At 31.8% G+C, this 22,334-nt stretch overlaps 1 protein-coding gene across 2 annotated transcripts in view; it reads right to left on the reverse strand.

Annotated features, from left to right (window-relative positions):
• The window catches only part of LOC129233209 (cytoplasmic polyadenylation element-binding protein 2-like), a 126,460-nt gene that overhangs the window by 38,841 nt on the left and 65,285 nt on the right, over nucleotides 1-22,334 (reverse strand). Inside the window, exon 3 of one of the 2 annotated variants that reach the window (XM_054867274.1) lies at nucleotides 13,630-13,680. The exons of the other annotated variant lie outside the window; for it this stretch is intronic. Coding sequence (XP_054723249.1) covers nucleotides 13,630-13,680 — 51 coding nt within the window. The remainder of the gene's footprint in view (nucleotides 1-13,629; nucleotides 13,681-22,334) is intronic. 2 annotated transcript variants of the gene reach the window in all.

The following is a 22,334-nucleotide window of genomic DNA, read 5'->3' on the forward strand; positions in this document are numbered from 1 at the left end:
GCAGCAGGATTTACAACATGGGTTGTAAAACTCGACCTCTTGGAATGGTCACTCTTCTTGACTAACAATTACATCCCCTTTCCTTATCTAGAATGCTGAAGGGAGAAGAGACAGATCTGTGGGAAGTCGTTTTCACACGCTGGGTACAGCGCACAGCTGTGTTTTCCTGGGTTTTCTTTCTTTACTTTTTGCTAAATTTCCCACTTTCCCACCAGTGACCAACCCGTAACAAGATAGTTTTATGACGTATTTTAACTAAATAAGCAGTTTGGAAAAAGCGGGAATTTTTTCTTTCTTTCTTTTTTTTTTTGGAGGAAGAACGAAGAAGTTATGTCATTTGCTGTTTTGATTCACTCGTGCTCGTGCTTTTGCTCTGTGTCTTTGATCAACTACAAGACCATTCCTTTTGAGATAAGTTTAATATGTTTTAATAACTATTTAATTTTTAGAATTATGCAGCAATCTTGGTGTTAAATGATAAATTTTGAAATATAATAGGCTACAATCAAAGTGGTACAAAGGTATTGCTTTTGAAAAAAAGAATATACTGTTAATTCTTCTTTAAATTATATTTCCATTACAGAGAAAAGAACCATTTGTCAATTCATTACAAATACGCTTTATAAAATTAGTATAAAAATTTTAAATGCCTCTGCTGCGAAAGTAGTTGATTTTGAGTGTTCTCCTTCTTTCACTGGTGCCATTTGTTGTTATATATTTTACAATTTCAATTTCATTAAGATTGATTTACTTATTAAAGACAAACGCTTTATATAAAAACAACGGCAAACCTAACCTGATAGTGTCGTAATGCTATAATTAAGATCTGCGTAGCTTTCTTAATGCTGCCAGGTTAGTTTCTTCCCAACTATTGAAGTGTTTCAGTTTTATTTTCAGGAGTGTACATCAATATTTGCCATGTACAAAAGAACATTTTTTACTGCTTTAAAAAAATGATGGTAATGATTATAAAAAAAACATAGGCTTTAAGATTTGCTTGAAAACCTCTGAAGAATCAGAATTTTTAAATATTAAAGGAAATTAAATTACGAATTTTGAATTTCATAAGTATATAATTAATTTCAGGAAAAGTAAAAATATGAGAGTAAGAATTTCACTTGGATTCGTTCATAGTTGCGAACTCATTATACTTTTCTCCTCATCACCCCACTTCTTAGCGTACGCCTTAGGATTACCTACCACCCAGGACTCCGAAAGTCGATGAACTCTTTGAATTTCAGAAAATACTCGAGCAAAGGTCCCTGAACAGACTTTCTTTAATACCATAAAAAATCAAGTTTTTTGAGAAAAAAATTTCATGGAAGAGCCCCAGCACCTCTATCCCGTAAAACTGTTTATCATGTAAATTTTATCTCCAAATTTTTCTTTAAAAGTTCAATTTCGAAATTGGGAAGGGGGGAGGGAATTGATTTCGATTTTTTTTTTAAATATTGGGGGCACTCCCTGGGCTCCATCCTTTACCCTAACGTTAATAAAATGGCCTATAATCGCGTTTTTAAGGTGTCAATTTCTACCACTTTCCGCTGAGACAAGTTCACCTTTTTGTCCATAATGGTCCATAATTTTTTGTCCCTTTAAGTCTAAAATGGCGTGCGTTTTTAAACCTTCAAGTTTCAAAAATTTTCCGGGGGAGAACCCCCGCATCCCCCTTTTCAGATCACAAGTTTTCTCTCTCTTCTTTTTGCTAAGTGCATCGTCCTCCTTGGACTTTTTTCTGATTGCACAACTGAATTATACTTGCATTGGTAAACTGAGGAAAGCTGGGATTTTGCTAAATGCCCAAGGTTAGGAATTGTCCTAAAACTCCTAAAATTTCTATAATGTTCACACTATGTTCCCGACTTTTGCAGAGAAATAAAACTTTTCATGCTGATATGCCTGTATTTTAAGACAAAATCAACTTCGTCGACCTTAAGATTTTTTTTTTAAGAAAGAGAAAAACCTAATCTGCTGCTACTTTTTTTCTAGAGAAGGGGGGGGGGGGGTTCAGTTAACAAAACGAATGCTCAATATAAAACTGTTTTATCTATACTTTCTAAATCTTGCAGTCATTCCTCTTCTACAAAAAAGCTATACAACAAAATAAGAACCCAAATGTAAGCACTTGGTTCAAAAAGCTTATTTAGAACAAAAGTTAAATGGTTTGTTCCCAGGTTGGAAGTAATATTTATTTTTATAATGCTTATCTGGCGTTGTAGTCTGAGCATTAGCTTGTTCTTCCAATACAAAGACTCAGTTTGCTTTTATTTGTGTTTCTGTTCAGTGAAGTTGGATTATTTCTTGCACATATAATTTTTAAATTTAGTTACTAACTTTTTGTTTTAAAAATGTGAATAACAGTTTGTTATATTTAAATGCCATGGGAAACGAAATTCTCTTCCCTGTAGTTGAAAAGGCAGAGAGAAATAGATGCAAAATTAGCACATGGTGCCATGCAGACAGGGATAAATTTAAAGCATTTTATTTTCACAGGTATTGTCTCATGCTGATGCGACGAGACAAAGAGGTTGACAAGTAGCTTGAAAAATCAAGCTGTATTTTTAATTCCATGTTCTTTGTCTTTTACTGAAAACATATTGGTTATAATGAAGCAATCCAAAGCTTTTGTTTCAAATTCACTCCAAGAAAAAATTTCGTAAACGGAGGTTTTCTTATAGTTTTAGTTGCCATAAAAAACAATTATTCATTTGCGTCTTTAAATGATTTATCTGGAATTTACAGGGGTATTTTTGATGAATCTGAGATACCAAAAAGTATCAGATTATCTGATAAAAAGAAAAATGCAATAAATTTTGGACTTGCACCTTGCACTCTACTTTAAATCCCTCCTTCTTAAGGACATTTGTTCAACAACAACAAAGCGAGTTGACAGGCGCAATTGGAAATATGTACATTTATTTTTACTTCATTTCATACTGATCACTGTGTAAAAGAATAAAAGATTGAATGCCTTGTATGGTAATTTCAAGATTGAATTTGAAACGTTTTATCATCCACTGCGAAAATCAAGCTTATACATTACGTTTAAGTTTTAAAAAAAACTTGATATCTGTTGTCCTAAAATTTTATTGAAATTCCATCCTAAAATTTTTGAAATCACCACTCCGACCCCTGTAAATGCCAGAAAGCGGGGCTCGGAGGATCTCTCCCTCTGTGCTGACTAAATTACGATAGGAAGCAAAATTTTTCACTGTAATGTTTTTTTTTTTTTTGGGGGGGGGGGTCAGAAATGTTGTTTTTTTCCCTTTTATATAAGAATGTAACTGCCCCCCCCCCGCAAGCTTGTTCGTTTATTCAAAAAATAAAAAAAGTTATGATTTCCAGCATTGTTAATATTAGTAAGACTCGATCGTTTTTGTTGTGAGGGCCTCAGGATCAGGCTGCGCCTGGGGCCTCACAATCACATGATCCGCCACTGCATAATTGCCTCACATAATCAAATTCAAAACAAAGTTTCTTTTTTGTTTGATTGCAATTCTGAAATTTTACTGAAACAGTTTTAATTTGTCCTTGACATTTTGCATCATTACCATCCAACACTATAATTATGAGGAAATCGATTTACAAGATTTTATTCTTGGCTATTTATAATTATGTCTTACCTCTCACAGTAAATTATTTCTATGAATATTCTTTCATGCCAAGGTCTATTTATTAAATTTATAGTACTTTTTTAGTAGTAAAAGATTTTCAAACAATATTTCCCCTATAGAAAACTCTACTTATGAGGAAATGAAATTACGAAATTTTACTTTTAATTATTTAATTATTCATCAAGTAATTAGGTTCAAATGTGAATATTAAACATTCATTAACAGTTGATTCATTAAACATTCATGACTTTCCAAAAATTAAATCATACTTCTTACAAATTTTGTTTAAACCAAAAAAACCCGGGTTAAGCCAAAAAAAAAAAAAAAAAAAAACTGGTTTTTAAACACACACACACACGAATAAATAAAAAAAAAAACGTTTTTTTGGGTTTATATTATTTAAGAAATAAATGTTAAAACACACAGTCATTTTACACCTACTGTCGGTCCCCCCCCCCCTGGCTTGAGATCAAAAGAAAGAAGGGGGGGGGATACAAGTTTTTGACTTAAACATGCAGCAAAAAAATCAATACTGATAATTTAAAAAGCATTTATTGGGGGTTTTTTTCGAAGCACATGAAAATAATGTAATTATGTCTTTTAATACTTGTGTCTGAAATTTCTAGAAAAATAAGATTTGTAATGCGTTAATGTTAAAAACGCTTTATCCTTCCTTTGCACAAACAATACTTGCACTACGAACTCGTAACAGTGTAAATTACATGGAAGCTAAAATAACTAAAGCACTTAGCATTATCCTATTTTATTACAGTTAGTTTTTTTTTTTTTTCGTATGGAAATTCTATATTCATGCAATCAAAAAGTATACAGGAAGACTGTGTGTAAAGAAAAGCGACCGCACAGCCAAAAAGAGTACTACACAAGTAAAGGTCCGTTGATTGAATGAATAAACTATGCTTCCCTCTACACAATAAAATCATAAATCAGGTGTGAATGAAAAACTCTTCCTCAAGACAAAAGAATGCTGAACACATTATTATCCATTGCCAGGAGATTTACGCCTTATATTGTCTGCTTCCGAGCCAGGGAACTATCGAGATGAGCTTACTTAGTTTGTGTCCTGACGGGCGCTACCCTGGCTGTGACGGGTTCGATAATCGATTTCGATCCAGGAACTCTCCCTCAGGGCGCATAGGGTAAAATATGCGCTCCGGTAAAAGATGCTCTGTTTAACATGTGCGGTGATCTCTTGCAGGAAAGCGACAAGTGCAATTTGTGAAGATAATTTTCATTATGCATTGTTTAATGTAGCTTCATAAAAACCGAAATGTTGAAGGTTCATTTTGTTTATGCGTAAGACGTGTTTTCCTTATTAATATTTAGTAAAAGTAGGATACCAATTAAAAACTGCAAAATACTCACATCCTTTTAAAGTTATTGTACTACCAATCACAGCATTGCAATTTAAAAATTTCCATTTTACAAAAAGACAATCATATGAAACAAAAAGCAGAAAAGGTGGTGGAGGGGAGGAGATGGGGAATATGTGTGAAACGTTGAATTTGCTATTGAAATTACTCTTTTCCTTGACTGAAAATTATATTAATTGAAAACTTTCGTCAAACATGGGTAACGTTTTAACTGCTTTTCTTTAAAATGATACAACTAATTATTTGCCAAGTGCAAAAAATTGTAATTCATCATAGAAGACACCAAAAGTAATATCTACATTAAATATCAATGGAAACGAAAGATCCTTTTGCTTATTAGACTAATTAGAATATAAAGTGACATAAATATAGCTGCGAAAGTCTTCTTCAAGATGTTACAACAGCAAAATTAACGAATCTTACACACGAAATTAGCCATAATCCATGACAAAATACTGCACAAAACATTATGTGCTTATTACGTAATACTTACACTAGAATTGGGCGAATTTCTCCTTTCCGAAATCGTGAATAAAAAAGCAAAACCGAACTCAATGAGTTCAGCAGTTGAATGGGGAAATATTTAAAGACAATAGCATCTTCAAGTTATTAATTTAAGCAGTTTAATCTCGTATTCATTGTATTAATGTATGATGCATTCGCATATACATCGAAACAAAATCTCTTGCACACAAAACATTGCTTTGAACTTAATTAACATTTCTTAATGAGGACTGCGAAACATATGCAGAAAATTAATCCGCATCATTTTTGACCATAACTCTCTTTCAAAATATATTATTGCAAAATTTAAACTACTTAATAATCCCAAACGCAGCCACAATTTTTTTTTAAAGTCCCCCCCCCCCCCATCATTTTTTAATTAAACGTGTAAGAACAATGTTATGACGCATAAATTTTTCAAAAGCTGCATAGCAGACACAGTTTTCTATGTTACAAAGAGCCCTTTTTTTTAGATCAAAGGGATTGCGAACTTCAAAAGTCACACTTCTATCGCATTAAAAAAGGAGCTCCTTGGAACCCTGAAACACTCGTACGCAGTACATTATGAAATTTTGTGTGTCTCATCATTTTTCTCTCGACCGTACCAAAAAACATCTGTCTTAAAAATCATCAGTGACTGTTAGCAAAGGAAAATGACATAAATTGCCAAAAGTGAGCCCTTTTATGCATTCATTTGTTTTTTAATTGATAGATTTCGAGTAAGTGCTTTGATTATAGTGAGATTCCGTTGAGATGAGGGGGGGAGGGTAGTTTCTCTGGTTAGAATTTTCTATAAATATTAAATATATAGAGGACACTTTATACGATTATTGTGAAAATAAGCTTTTTTTTTTTAAAAGCAAATTACTTATTGGAAAATAAATTAATGCAGTATTTTGAAGCTTTCCATATCAAAGTCCTAAAAATGGAAAATCCATAACTAAATAAATATGCAAAAAAAATTTTTGATTATGATGAAAGTTTAAACTCATGCTTGGAATAAATAATAACAAGATTTTCTTTCGTTCTAACTACAAGTGAAACATTAAGTTTATAAGTTACAAGAACTAAGGCTTTCACGGCCTGCGTCAATGATATAAATATTATCATGGCTCGCAGCCCGTGAACCGCCAGGAACATTCAAGATGCTTCTGGCTAACGCTTCCCCTGACATGCCTCAGGCTTCTTCAGAACACGAATGAATTCGAAGGAATAAGTCGGATTATGAAGTTCCGTGTGGATCTTGATCTTAATTCTCATTTGATAGAGCATCTATGACCGACTTCTGAAAGTGTTTCAAGCAGCAGTATCTTTCATTGTGGCACCAACGTAAATTTGACCACAGTTACATAAAATCTTTTTGACAACTACAGCGGAAAGGGGATCTCTAGAATCTTCTACTGAACAAAAGACTTGATCAGGGCCGCAGACAGCCAAGACGGGCCCCTTGTCAGTTTTGTCGCCAGGTCCCCTCCTCCTCCCCCCCCCAAAAAAAAAGAAAAGGAAAAAAGGAAAAGAAGAAAAAATGGGGGAAATGAAAAGGGGGAAAATAAGAAAAAAAGGGAGGGGGAAGATCAAAACTGCTTATAGGAAAACAATTAACTCTATTTTAATAGCCACAACAGTAAATACCAAAAGAGTAAATTTTACTTAATCTTTACGTATTCTCTTATTCGGAATCCCCCCCTTTTTTTCTTCCTTTCTTTTTTCTTTAATTTCTTCTTTCTTTCCTTTTTTTTTTTTTTTTTTTTTTTTTTTTTTTTTTTTGCGTCAGTGTCGTCTGGCTCCCCCAAGGCCCGGGCCCCTAGCTTCCGACTAGGCTCACATGGCCTCTCGCCGGGCCTGGGCTTGATGCAATTTCGATCAGGTTTTGATGTTACACTTCTGCAACTACTTTCGAATGTGGAAGGTAACTTTTACATGGCAAAAATCAAGTGGCCATCACGAAACTTTTTTCTAATATCTATATTATGGATTCTTGGATCTAACTTACTTAAAAGTATGGTAAATATAGAGAATTGTGAAATTTACCGTGGTGCTTCATTTAGCTCATTTTAAATCTTGGCGATCATTTTGCATTTTATTCATTGCCCTCAAGTTTGGTCAAAGTTGCATATACTTGCTTGGTGGTATCATACGTTATTTTTATTTCGGCACTTTAATGATAAAAACTGTATGAAACTTGCTTAAAAATCAAAAGTACGATATAATACTGTCTTAGAGTGAACAAGAAAAACTTTAACTAATTAAACCCCTAGTTTGTAGCGGATCGATGAAAAAAAAAAAAAAATACACTAATTTAATTTCTAAACATCGACAATTTTAACATGATTCAATGGATTACTTGCTAAATAATCTCCCCTAGCGCCAAATGGAAATAATTTTTATTGCCAATTTTTTCCCAAGTGGCGACAAAAGTTGGAAACCATAACCTAAGCGATGCATCGCCAAGTGGTTGTCAAATTGTATCATCACTTAAGTTTTCATTGAAATTAACACTGATTTTCCCCAAAAAACGAGTAAAACAGCCCTTATGGGACATTCGAAAGCAACCGAAAGAGGAGGTGCTCAACTAGACCACACTCGGAGTCTACATACAAAATTTCAACCTTCTACGGCATACCATTTTTGAGTTAGCGAGATATATATATATATACATACACGTATATACATACGCACATACAGACGTGACTATAAAACTCGAGATAATTTACTCGGGGATCGTCGAAATGGATATTTCGGAGGATCATGCTTTCTTAGGTACGTATGCACGTACGGGCCGAAAAAACTACTCAACATTCATTCGAGGGTCAGCAAAATGGAAATCTGGGCCGTAATATGCGTGGAAATTCTTTCGCGATTACAATAGTTCTTTTACTATGTAAAAGGTACTAAAAATGTGCTCTTCGAAGTTTAATGCATTAAGTTGAATTTAAAATGTTAAATTTTACACTAAAAAAAACAGTAGTAATACACAACGCACAAGATGCGGAAATAAAAGTTTCTTTTTTCTTCTTTTTTTTTGGGGGGGGGGGATACGCACTTCGTTTTCTCCTTTTTAAAGTAATCAAACTGGAATAAATGTTATGAGAAAAGAAAACAATTTTTTTTTACATTTCAAGATTTCACATGTTTCTTTTAAAAAGTCAAACAGAAAAATTAAATGAATATAAAATAAAAAAAGTTAGAGTGTCTCTGAAAATGTTTCGTTTATGTACAAAACTGAGATTCACAAATAATTTCATACATAATTTATTTTTGAAAAAAAAAAAAAAAAAAAAGACGAGAGAGAGGCATTAACTGTGGTGTTTCCTTTGCTATTAGTACAATCATTATTTTTCCAAAGAGATCTTATACGATTACAGATTATCATACTAGCATGGTCTCAAAACCAAGCCTTCAGAGGGGTTAACCCCAATCCCACTTAGTGAGTTTCTAACTCACTTTATTCCTTTTTTTTTTTTCTTTTTTGATCCTAAAAGTGACGTTTAATGAATATTAAAGACATGAATTGGTTGCACACAATACTATCCGAATCGTTTAAGGTTTTGAAAAATTAATTGCTTGTCTTTTTTCTCGTGACTAGGAATCTTCGGATATTTTAGAACTTCCTTTTTCCTTATTGAAACGAGGTAAATTTAAGGAAATAAAATTTAAAAACATATGAATTTCAAAGGAAACGACATAGGTTTTCCCTTCCTTGAGGGACGAGGGAAAAACATTTTTTTTTAATCTAAGCAAAAGTTTTATCCATTTACAGGAAAACCAATATTTTGAAAAAATCAGCATAGGTTCTTTCTTTCCCCCTCTTTCTTTTTTGGAAAAGGAAGGGAACTATTTAGCTAAGGCAACTTTATCTCCAAGTACAGTAATTGTATTGCATGCTCTAATGAAATGATTTTAAAAGTCAACATTTGTTTCTGATAAACTATAACTTAGGCTATGTTCTAATTTGCTGCATAAAAAGTAGCATAAATGCAGAGAAGAAACGTTTTCATTAAGCACCATAATGTCACAGTAAGTAACAATTACTAAGAGATTAAGAAATGCAAAATTTAATAGCTCCCCCCCCCCCTTCCCCCAATATTTGTCACATTTAGTGTTACACAATGTTACACTTTTTGACTTAAATATTATATTGCTTTTACTTTTCGTCTCATTTTTAACTGGATTTATTACTCATAAATTAGCTGATAACGGCACCTTTTCAGAGCATTTTTGGCACATTATTTTATTCTTAAATGATAAACATTCGATATTTGAGTGGCATCTGTCAAGTAAGATTTCTTAAAATTTTGAATCAGTGATTGCAATACCGGTACATACCGGTATTCGGTATACCGGTATGTAGAGCTATTTTACAATTTCGTAACATCGGTATTTGATGGGGTAGAATACCGGTATTTTCGGTATTAGCTAAAAAATGAAAAGTATTTAATTAAAAGGAATCTCAATTTAACTAATTTGATATATGGGCCATTCTTCAAAAAGTGTAACTTTTCTGTTACAAGCCTTTTACAGAAAAAACTTTAAGGAACAATTCATTTAACAATGCTTTTTAATTTCATCAAAAATATATCTATTTAACTCTGCCAACACTTTTTAAATAATAATTTTTATTTTAGTATATTTTTGGTACACAACATGTGAATTCTCACCTCCATGGCATGTCACACACCTGGTGTGACTGTTTATGTTCCTTAATAACTTGTTTAATTAAAAGTTTATATATATATATATATATATATATATATATATATATATATATATATATATATATATATATATATATATATATTCCTTTCACAAGTGTCTCAAATACTAATTGTTTAAGTATATTTAATTTTTTGATAGTGTATTTTAGTTCGTTTTTTTTACGATAAGTAGTCATGTCACACAAAAAATGCTCACCTCCGTAACCGAAACTTAAAATGACATTCCTCATTAACACGTGGCAGTAATGACATCAAATTTTATTTTCCATGATACAAGGGAACCCCCTTGTTTATTTTCAGCCATAGTTGAAGTTGTAAGATTTATGTCGAAAAACAAGGAGATAGATTTTGCTGTAAAAACTTAGTGTGGTTATTCTGACTTCTCACCTCCGTGATCTCAAATTTCAGGGATGTCAATTAATGTAAAAAAAAGAAGTGAACATGTTTTCATATGTTTGACCAGCGCCACCTAGATATGCTGGCTTGACATGTGCAGATTGTAGCAACGAAGAAAAACATATTTCCCTGAAAAATGTATCCATTAGGCCTATATTAATGGAAAATTCCTCACCTCCGTGACAGACCATATCAATGTCATTATTTGTGAAGTGAAAATAAATGATGGAGGTTAAACACATCAATCTGAGGCATTCTACCACAATTATAAATTGCCAGTATATTCTCAAATTTACTAAATGCTATTTTTAACACACATTTGAACTAAAACGATAACTACTAAATAAGCCGTACTTTAATTAAGAGAGCCTAATATTAAATTCCCACTAATCATTAAAATAGCTCATTATTTGCACAATTAACAAAATTACTACTTTGATATTAAATTGGCCTCAATTTTTAAACATTATTATTATCATTATTTTTTTTTAAATTTCCGTGAACAAGACATTTTTTATTTTTTTCATTTATGAGTAAAATAAATGGAACTTAGCTGAGCCATTGTTTATGGTTATTCTAGTAGGTAACATTTTCATGTAAGAATGAAAAAAAAAAAGAAAACAAAAGGTTTCGAAATTGAAAAATATTTGCGTTCAAAAGTTACGTTTTCTGGAGAATGACCCATATACTGTTATTTTAAATACAAATGTCTTTTTCGATGAGACAGTTCCAAAATCAATCTATTGGAGTAAAAATTTGGCTTCTAAAGCACGAATATATAGAATATCAATGAAGAAAAGTAGCGGAAAGATTGCAAAATGATATTTTCATCACCGGACGGTGTGATGAATCGCACTTTCCTGAGTTTATGAGAAACACGTTTTTATTTTATCTATTTCCTTGACTTGTCCCCTAGCAAAAACTAATTTCAAGTTTAATTACGAATGTTTTTGTGCTAAAAACAGTTTAGCACTGTTCTAACAGGAACAATTATTCCAACTATAAATTGCAGCAATTCTTTATGATATTATTTTTTAAATATTTACCTCAACTGTAATGAATTTTGAGATTTTTTCCCCCTTGTTGTTAGTATAACAAGCAGTAGTTTGTTGTCACCGGTATTAGCGTGCTGTTCTGTCTCGCTACTCAGCTTATGCCAAGTGAGATAATATTTATAACACCTTGAACATTTGCAAAGAGGTAAGGCATAATCAGTTGGAACATATTTTCAAAAATTTACATAATTGTAAGGAATTTCATTAAAAAAAAAAAAAAATCTAACAAAATTAAATTCATCGTAAACTTTAAACCAAAGGGTTAATATAAAGCAAACACAAACCTATTCCGACTAAGAGGATATGTTGAAGATGATGTTAATAGTGGAAAAGAATTGTCGCTCGAAGAACAGTTACTATATGTAAAATAGTAATTGTTCAGCTATAAATAATAATTATAAAAAACTACCTACAATACAAAAGAAATACCCACACTCACAAAAATGATTTTTTCAAAACCAACAAGTTAAAGACTGAATTATTTGAAGATGAAGGACTTTCCAGGCAACTACAGGAGGGAGGTGTATCGCGCATTATTAAGAGTACCATCGGCCTGCGAGAATTCAGAAAGAATATTTTCAACTGCAGGAAATTTTTTGACTAAAATGAGTTCCAGGGTTAGTGACAAATAAATAGATGCATTATATTTCTTGCTATTATTGATTTTTCATTTTGATATTTTCCCTTCATTTTATATTTGTTTACAATAAGTAAATAATGCACATTTTGCACAAAATAATAAAATATGGCAACAAAACATTATGTTTTGAATATTTTTTGGGAAATTTCTAATACCGGTATTTCCGTATCACGTTTGAAAAATACCGAATACCGGTACTGCATTTTTAGTCCGGCATTGCAATCTCTTGTCATACAGTTAATTTTATGAACTTGATAAATGGTTTCTTCACCTAATTTTTAATTACAAGCATTTCTGAATCGACGATTAAGCGGGATTGGGAAATGACATGTAATGTGATTTTAGAGCCAATCGCTATTTCATTCTATCCTCAATATATTTAACAGTAAGATACCACCCCTAAGCCAGGGCCTAAGGTAGAACTACATGCAATATATCAGACAGGACGGTTATCACATCCAGGGACTGCAGTTATGTTCTTATTAGAACTCATCAGTCTGGATTAGTGAATGACCGAGCTGGAGGCAGATGTCACCTCATTGAAGCTGAGAGTGTCAACAAACTGGTAGATAAAGTTGTCACTCTCAGCTTCAATGAGATGACATCTGCCTACAGCACGGTTATTTACTAATCCAGACTGATGAGTTCTAATATGAACGAAACTACAGTCTCTATATTGCAAATATCTCATTATACACTCGATAGTATGATAAAATGTCTAATTCTTCCTCTTGAGTTACCTACATCTTTAAAATCCGGTTTCAAGAAGATTACGCCAGTTAAAACCGGGGGGGGGGGGGGGAGCAGGGTATTCTGGAAGACAAATTTACGTTACAATTTCAGGGTCTGCGCTATGTGTGTGTGGCCCACGTATCGAAGGAGGGGGGAAAATGGGGACGAAATTTCATACAGTAACAATTTGTCCCAAACATCAGTAACTATGTTCAACATTTCTGCTCTACTTTTTGATAAATATATTCAGCGACAAAATAAACCGTATTTTCCCCTGAGTTAAAGGAAAGTACTTTAAAATGCTCAGGCATTAAAAAATTGAATGAATGAAATAAAAATAAAATAATGATTAGCAATTATTTGCGCTTTCTGTCAGTCGTGTATAGCTACTGTAGCACGAAAATTTCCTATAAAATATAAATATATACCTCTGCGTCTTCCATAACTACGAGCTGCGTGGAAGTAGAGATGACAAACATTTTTAAAAATCATACAGAGAAAGCACATGTCATGTAAACAAGAAGTAATGAAAGATCGCATGCAAGAAAGTAGTTCAAAATGAGTTAAGCAATAATTACTTACCAGGTACATGAGATAAAGATTGGATGTTGTTAGAATTGTAGTTAATGAAGCCTGAAGGAGAAGAGAAAGAAAGCGTGAGAAAGTGTAAGATAGGTTAAAAAGATCGACAGAACATGCTAAAGTATGAAATTATTAATTGTAATAAATCCAAGAGCTAATAAAAAATATCCCATTTTATAAAATTTTAACAACTATTTTGCATAAGGTGGGATGGGAGTAATTATGAGTTTCTGATTGCTCATATTATGAACTTTTTTTAGACGTATTTTTAAAACATTAACTCTTTTAATGGTTTAGGCCAGAGGTCGGCAAGTAAATTAAGTTAAGGTCCAACTGCTTTTGAAAGTTTACTATCGAGGTCCATAAGAAAAAAACCTTCATGTTCTTCGAATCATTAAAAACTTGAATCAGCCACACAATTACTTCCGAAATACTAGAAAAAGTGTTATAAAAGTGGCATTTAAGGTGTTGTTGTCTGCATAAAAATATTTTTTAAACGATTTATTTGTGCAATTTATACTTGAAACTTAAAAACATTTATGGCGGTCTAATTTTTAACCTTCCGCGGACCGCGGACCGCTAGTTGCCGACTGCTGGTTTAGGATTTAGGATGATTTGTTGACTATACACACACCACACACCAGCAAAAATGAAAGTTTGGGTAATTCTGACCACATGTTCAAAACATGTTCAAGACAAATTCATGCCTTAAAGGGGGTACGGACGCTAAAATCGTCCATACCCCCTTAACGGACACAAAAATCGTCAAAATTTGCATTTTTTTTTTAATCATTTAAAAAATTTCACCCTTTTTTCGACTTAAAATGACATTTGAATCTTGTTTCTATCTTAATTAGAACGAAAGATGTAATTATATCTGTTGTATGCATTTAATTAATATTATTTTTAACTTCAAAACTTTATACGCGTTTTCTCCATGATGCTATTTTTCCCCGATATTTTGCATTCAAACTCATCTAAGTCATGAACTGATAAAGATAAAGTAATGAAATTTTAAGCATATCGTTTTCAAACAATTTACTTTAATTTTTATTCGGCAAATTTAAAAAAAAAAAAAAACGTTTATTGCAAGAAATGTAATTATTTTCTAAAAAAAGATCTTAGAATTTGTTTAAATTTTTCTTCATATATTTTCTATTTTTTATTGGATTAATATTTTTTTAAATTGCCGAATAAAATTTAAAACTTAGATATTTGTGCATAATGTTTTGAAAACGCCAAAAATATTTTGAGCGTTAGCGATTTATAGCAACCCCATTTTTTAAAATAAATTAAATTATATATATATATATATTTTGAAATATTTATGTTATGATTGCTTATTAATTACATGGTGATAAATACATGGTGAATCAGTGCAAAAAAATTCAACACTCTAAACTGTTTCATATTTTTTTTTTTTTTTTTCAAAATACGTCCCGCATTCCTTTAAGGGGCAAAATCGGTGGCTTCTAAAAGTATCGTTGTATGGCCAGTCTTTTTCTAATCAAAGGTTTTATAGAAAATTATTATTTTCACATATTACAGGTTCTACTAAGTTTTTACTTTTAAATGACTTTATTATAATAATTTTAAATGATAGTTACACAAATACCATACAAGTTCTGATGATTTAAGAAGACAGGTAATCTTTACTAAATAATAAAGCTGAAAGTCTCTCTGTCTGGATCTCTGTAACGAGCATAGCGTCTAGACCGTTCGGCCGATTTTCATGAAATTTTGCACAGAATTAGTTTGTAGTATGGGGGTTTGCACCTCGAAGCGAGGTTTCGAAAATTCGATTTTGTTCTTTTTCTATTCTAATTTTAAGAACATTTTACCGAGCAAATTATCATAACATGGACGAGTAAATTACTAAATTATCATAACGTGGATCAGTAACATGGGCGAGCAAATGAACATAGCAAATTGGCGAGAAAATCATCATCAATTATTTGTCAATATACAGGTGAACCAAATGAACTTTTTATTTTCTACTACGGGCAAAGCCACGCAGGTACCGTTAGTTATGTCATAAAACCATTTCCAGAAAGTATTGGAGTAAAACAGCTTGGCATTTCGGTACTTCTCCCACGAGATCTTTTTAATTTCTAAGAATTTCTCGTAATGACACGAGAAGTTACTGCCAGATAGGTGAATAGAATTAAAATGTATCAGCATCAGCACTAACCGTGGGCATGTAAAGGGCAGTCACTGCACATTTTTCGTTTATATATATATATATATATATATATATATATATATATATTATATATATATATATATATATATATATATATATATATATATATATATATATAGGAAGAATGTGAAAAATGATATATTCTACATTCAACCAGCGCATAATTGTGGCGCGGCAAAAGCATTAAATGTATTTTAAATGTGCCGACGAAGCAGTGCCCACCCAGTTAATTTTTAATGTAGTTGTGTTCAATTTGTCGGTTTTGCATATCTTGTACAAATGTTTTCAATTTGTTGTTATTTCGTTATTTTGCACTTACTGTGCACGCCTGGAGGTGACCAACAAGCATAAACCCCAAACATATATATATATATACATACATACATATATATATATATATATATATATATATATATATATATATACATACATACATACTGTCCGACCTCGAAAGCCGAGACTAGCACCGTTGAACCGTTCTATTTTAAAAAAGGGTGAGAGCTTGATTAAAAAACGCACCAGGCAGCATTTCTGCTTTACTGATAAGTAAGGGGAATAACTTTAAAAAAAAAAAAAAAAGCCTCAACTCAAACCAACACCTCTAATAAACGAATTCAACGGAAAAGAAAACGAAACAAAACAGAAAATTAATAAATAGATCCCCTCACATTCGTTATCTCTCTTATCAATATTCTGCTATTTTGATAAAATCAGAAGGGACCTGACGCATGCGCAAATTCGAGGAAGGCCGCGATTTAAAATATCAAACAGTACATACATACATACATATATATATATGCATGCATACATACATACATACATATATATATATATATATATATATATATATATATATATATATATATATATATATATATATATATATATATATATATATATATATATATATATATACTTTTTTTTTTTTTTTTTTGCATTTTTGTCATCTATTGTACGTTAGCTTTTTTTGTGCAAGTTTTCTTATTTGGTTTTCACTGAAAGCAAAAGAGCAAAAAAGAAAAAAACGTCTAATTCTATCATTTTCCGACTGCTAGTATTGAATTCAAAACGAATTTCCTCAAATATCTCGAAAACTCATTTCTACAGATACTGCCGTTTACCTGGACTCGAAAGTAATGCACAGTGAAATTCTCCTCATTAAAATTCTTCGTTAATCCCTGTAACATTGAATAAAAGAGTATTTGAATTTTTTTATTTATAATTGCTATAAACTCGAGCCATAACACTCAACCACAAATAATCAATCAGCTGAGTACTATGCTATCGATTAAAACATAGAACACTATACTCCCTCCACCAATGAGTCATTTTATTAGCCCACACAGGGAGAGAATCGGAAAATTCACACAAAACATGTTGTATGTAAGTGCATTGTTACGCATTCGCAGTTTGTTTTCTTTTAAATTATTATCATTCTTTTTTTTTTCGTGAGCAGTTATTTGCGAGCCTTATATATATCAATGACAGACAGGTGCATTCTTTCTCTCTCTCTTCAAAGAGGAAAACTTTCCTTTCAGTGCCACGCTTCGATAGAAGAGCTACGGGCGTTTTGAAGTAGAGTCTCCTCTTTAGAGCCGAACCACCTGTTTCCGTGTTTACGTGTCACACTGATAAAAAGCAAATCGTAGTGTCACATACGTTACAAACAGCATGCGTTTTAAGTTCCTCTTCCTTTCTAAGTTTTACGTAAAATTAGCGATGATAAAAGTAATTATCTCTCTACACTCACGTGAAGTAAATTAGTATTAATCATTAATAGGTAAATGTTCGAAAATAAATGAGCCTATTTTGAAAAGAAGATCTTTTCAAACAACATTTTATTTCAACTGAATGGCTACAATAACAGCTCTTTGACAAGAGGAAGGGAGAATCTTTTAATTTGGAGCAAAATAAAGTACTTATATAGTTCCGTATTTATTGAAGATATTAAGCATTTTCTGAAATAAATATTTGGCCATACTTTTAATTTTTAACTATTTCATTAAATAACTTTTGCATAACTATTATCCAAAAAAGAGAATATGTATTTTGTTTGTGTTTCAAGATCCGTTTTAGTGACCAAAACATGTTAAACCCAAAAATATCGTCACTCAAACTTGTTAAGATAGTATTTATGGCTTTAATCTGAAGGATTTTTTAAACAAAAAAAATGTTTTATTAAAAATAATCAATAAAAATAGAATTGAAAATATGTTCCCAATTTTTTTTTTATATTAGGGTATATTTATAAAAGCAAATATGTTTATGAAGTCACACAATTGTGTGTGCATAACTACATTGAATCTACGTCATAACAAAGTTATCATAAATATAGGTTTTAAACTCAAAAGTTTTTTTATGTAAAACGAATTTTCTACAACCAAATAACAGCAAAAAGCAAGTAATTTGCAATTTTTAGAAACTTAACTCCTGAGATATATGATAACTCAAAATTTGTGAAGATAGAAAGAACTTCTAGATTTAAACATGAAGATGAGATTCTTGTCTAGGCAGAAAATGGTTCTTCAATTAGGAAGGAGCAAAGATATTGTGTAGGAATGAGGAGCACAATTATATGTTCTCGTGCGAAAACAAACTATAGTACATTTTGTCTTCAAATGATGCTTTTTAACTCACTAGCCTGTTTTTAAAAATGAAATAAGGCTTAACTTTGTATAAGCATATCGTTAAGAATTTAAAAAAAAAAAAAGACAATAAACTAAATGACTGATTGAACGTTGAAAATAAAACATTTTGTAGTAGGGTTATGAGGTGGGTATGTCTTTCGGTCTGCTCCCCAACCTTTTTTAATAACTTGAGGTAGTAGTTCGATTCAAATAAAACATTTTGAAAGAACTTTGTTAGCATCATCGCAATGAAAACTTTTTGGGACCGTTATCCTTGTATTAATGATTAAATTTAGGAATCGTCCCATCTCTATTGAGAGTTTTTTCACAAAATTTCTCTTTTTTTAAAAAAAATTCAGATCTATGTGCTGAATCCACGTGAGTTTTTTTTTTTTTTTACCTCTCTCCCTCGTTCTCCCTCCCAGGAAATGACGCAATATTTGAGCTTGCCCGAGCAACGCTACGCTATGCAGCTAGTATAATATATGAAATCTGTCTTCTTTTAAAATACAATTTCATTACATCATCTTATATACTGAGAAATAATGAATAAATGAAAACATAAGGTTAAGGTAGCTCCGTATTAGCTGTGGTAATTTTTAGAACTGTCTTACGGGTTCGATGCTTGCACGCCCGAAAAAACAACAGTCATAGAGCAGAAAATATTTACCGTGTAGGGGAAGGTGGCCCAAAGTGGGTAGGGCTTCATATGCCCCCGTACAGTGTGTCAGCGGCGAAGCATACGTATGTCGTGTTTACCCGAACACCCCCGAGTTTTAATCAGTCCCAGTAAAGCAGCAGTGAAGCGGCATGGCGCAACCAGGCTTAAAATAAAAAAGTGATACAATTCTTTAAAAAAAAAAAAAAAAAAGTTTGTAACTTGTGATTAGTCGAAGACCAGCTTATCTTTTTGATTTGCAATAATATTACGTTATTATGACACCATCAACCTTCAAACTACGACGGTCTTTTCGTATTTTCTTAATTATTAATTTAAGGCTATAACTATTGAAACAAAAAACGTGATTTTGGGCAAAGCGGGTATAGGATTTAATCATGTATTTATTAATAATTTCCTGTCACATGTGCTGACTTAGATTTTTTATTCAATTGAATAAGGATAAAAGTTGTTTTTTATGATGGCAATTAATTAGTCTATTAATTTAATCAGGTTTTTCTTTATGCTTTATAAACAAATTTACTGACTTTAAATTGGATAAGTATAACTTTTTTATACATTTTTTTTATAATGGCAGGTAGTTAGTGAACTGTTAATCATTTTTAACTTCATATTTGATTGACAAATGTACTAAATCACAATTAGTTAAGCTTACCCGCTTTGGGCCCTCTTGTAAGGGAAAGCGGATTTTTCAAGTGTTTGTAATGTTTGATAATAAATAAATATTGGGTTTGAAATAATACAAAAATCACTTTTTATTTTGATGTTCAAGAACCCTGCCAGGAAATAAAATTAAAATTGTCGCGATAAAAATCCAAAAACTACAATTTTCGAGCATTCTTCGAAAATTTACCCGCTCTGGACCACCCTCCTCTAATTGAAAAAAGTGAAGAAAAGATCACACTAAAAAACAGCTAAATTTTCCATAAAAGTTTAGTAAACAGTATGACTACCTCACTCCCATAAGTTTCAATAAGCTAATATTTAACAATACAATAATGAGGATTGGCAACAGAAAGGGAAAAAGTTCGTAGCAAAGAAAAATCTTTTCAAGAAATAAATACTAGGTCAAACGAAAAACAGAAATGCAACCGGCAAGGCCAGAAAATTGTGAAAATTAGGGAAGAAAAAAGAAAACATAGTAATAAAAAAATGCACGCTAAAACACGAATTTGAAATCGCAATTTCGAAACTTGAAAAGAAGCTAAGGCATAAGGTTGAGCTTTTTCTTCAAGGATACTCGAGTATAACAACCAATCTAAACTTTCGTACCGAACCACATAAAATATGATGCTTCCGCATCCTCACTGATTCTAGTTTAGTAACTTATATAGTGTAATAAAATACACATGAAAAATGTCAAATAATGTATTCATAGAAGAAAACGAAAAACAAAATAATACTAAATGGATAACAATGAGGCATAAATTACTTTAAACAATAGTGTTTTTATAGGCTTTGTTTATAAAACTTTCGCCAGCGATTCAACCGAGCAATTATTTCGAAGACAAAGTATAAAATAAAGAAAGAAAAAAAATGATAAATAAAAAATATTTTTCCTTTTAAGAATGTACAACAATATTCCTTGACAAGTCGTTATAAATATATTAAAACGTGGGCACAATTTGCGCAAAATGCACGAAAGCATAAAAAAGAGCTGAAGTTTCCGATTCGTTCTCAAACATTATTGAAGTGAGGACGCAGTTGTGAAATCTTTTGAAACTAAATTCTTTTCCAGTTTTCATCTAAATAATAAAGATAAAAATCGAACCAATTGAAAAAAAAAGTGTACTGAATACAGAATATCTTTTGAAGGGAAGGTCAAACAAAAGAGCACACTAAAAATTTTCAAGTGCTGACTGTTTCATCATAAAACCATATGAAAGAAACTAATGAAGTGAGCAAGATTTTTCCTTTTTTTTAAAGAAAGGAAAAGAAAAAAAAAGAAAAGAGAAAAAAAAAGACATTGGAAGTTTTACAGCTGAAGTAGAAAGGACATAGCAGCCATTTCATATATCACTGGTATTATTTGATTAAATGGGAGAAAAGTTTTGATTAAGAGGAAAAACTCAGTCAACAACTTAAAATCGGCAAATTTTGTATGTGATAAGTTTTAAATTAAGTGAAAGAAGTTTTAGATGCAGTAGCATTATATGGTTGTTGTAATTGTAATTATTAATAAATTAATTAATTTATTACTTTGTTTGAGGATCTAGACTGGATTTAAGGAACTGGAAACGGAAATTTGACGCTTTCAAGAATGCTACACTGAAAATCTATCAGTTAGAGCTGAGGAATTCGATTCCCGGATCGCGTAGTGCACTAGAAAGCAGGTCATGCCGTATCGAACAGTTGTGGTATCCGGTCCAAGCGTCCTAGGCTGTGGTGAGCAGCTCTGGTATAGCTGCAAGGCCGGCATAGACGGGGAAATCAATGCAGTAACCGGGGCAACGCCATTTCTTCAAGATGTTGGAGGTCGTCTTCTGCTAGGATATCGCCAAAGTCGAGGAAAAGAGGAATTACGTGAATGGGAAGACGCACACATATACAGACTGAAAGAAGGAAAAGAGGATAAAGTGAAACGGTCGAGGAGAGTGGGATCACTAAGCGAGTGTTGAAAAGGATCATCTGCATTTGAAGGGAACGCTTTTTTTTTTTACTCATTTTCTGATAGGAAAAATTTCGCTTTCGACAGTTCTTTTTTCTCGTTCATTTTTTGAAAGATTGGCTTCAGCTAGAAATCTTTTCGATTCTAAGCTCAAAATGATTTAAATACCAGTATTTTGCTCGGGGGAAAAAAACCAACAACAACGAACGGTGAGGATAAAAAGGACTTTGTGCTTTTACAATAGAGTTACAGATTTTTGCGAATGTTTCGAAAGTTATGGTTAACTTTTTTTTCAAACTTTACAATAATTATATTTCAAAGCAAATATTAAAATTGATCTCTTCATCTATAATTTTAGAAAATCTTCATATTCTGTGATAAATAAAAATAGGCAAAATCTTTGCGATTCAAATACAAAACAAAGCCATTTAAATTTGCACGTAGGTTTCGTTTTGTATTTGATCTCTAGATTAAGGCTTTACAAAAATATGACGACGAAAAAATAATAAAAACTCCATTTGTCTCAATAAAAATATTAATGCTCAAAATTAAACAATTTGATATTCTTAACAGTCCCATTGTTCAGCT

Source organism: Uloborus diversus, chromosome 1 (assembly GCF_026930045.1).
Source record: "Uloborus diversus isolate 005 chromosome 1, Udiv.v.3.1, whole genome shotgun sequence".
In the NCBI taxonomy this organism is placed as follows: domain Eukaryota; kingdom Metazoa; phylum Arthropoda; class Arachnida; order Araneae; family Uloboridae; genus Uloborus; species Uloborus diversus.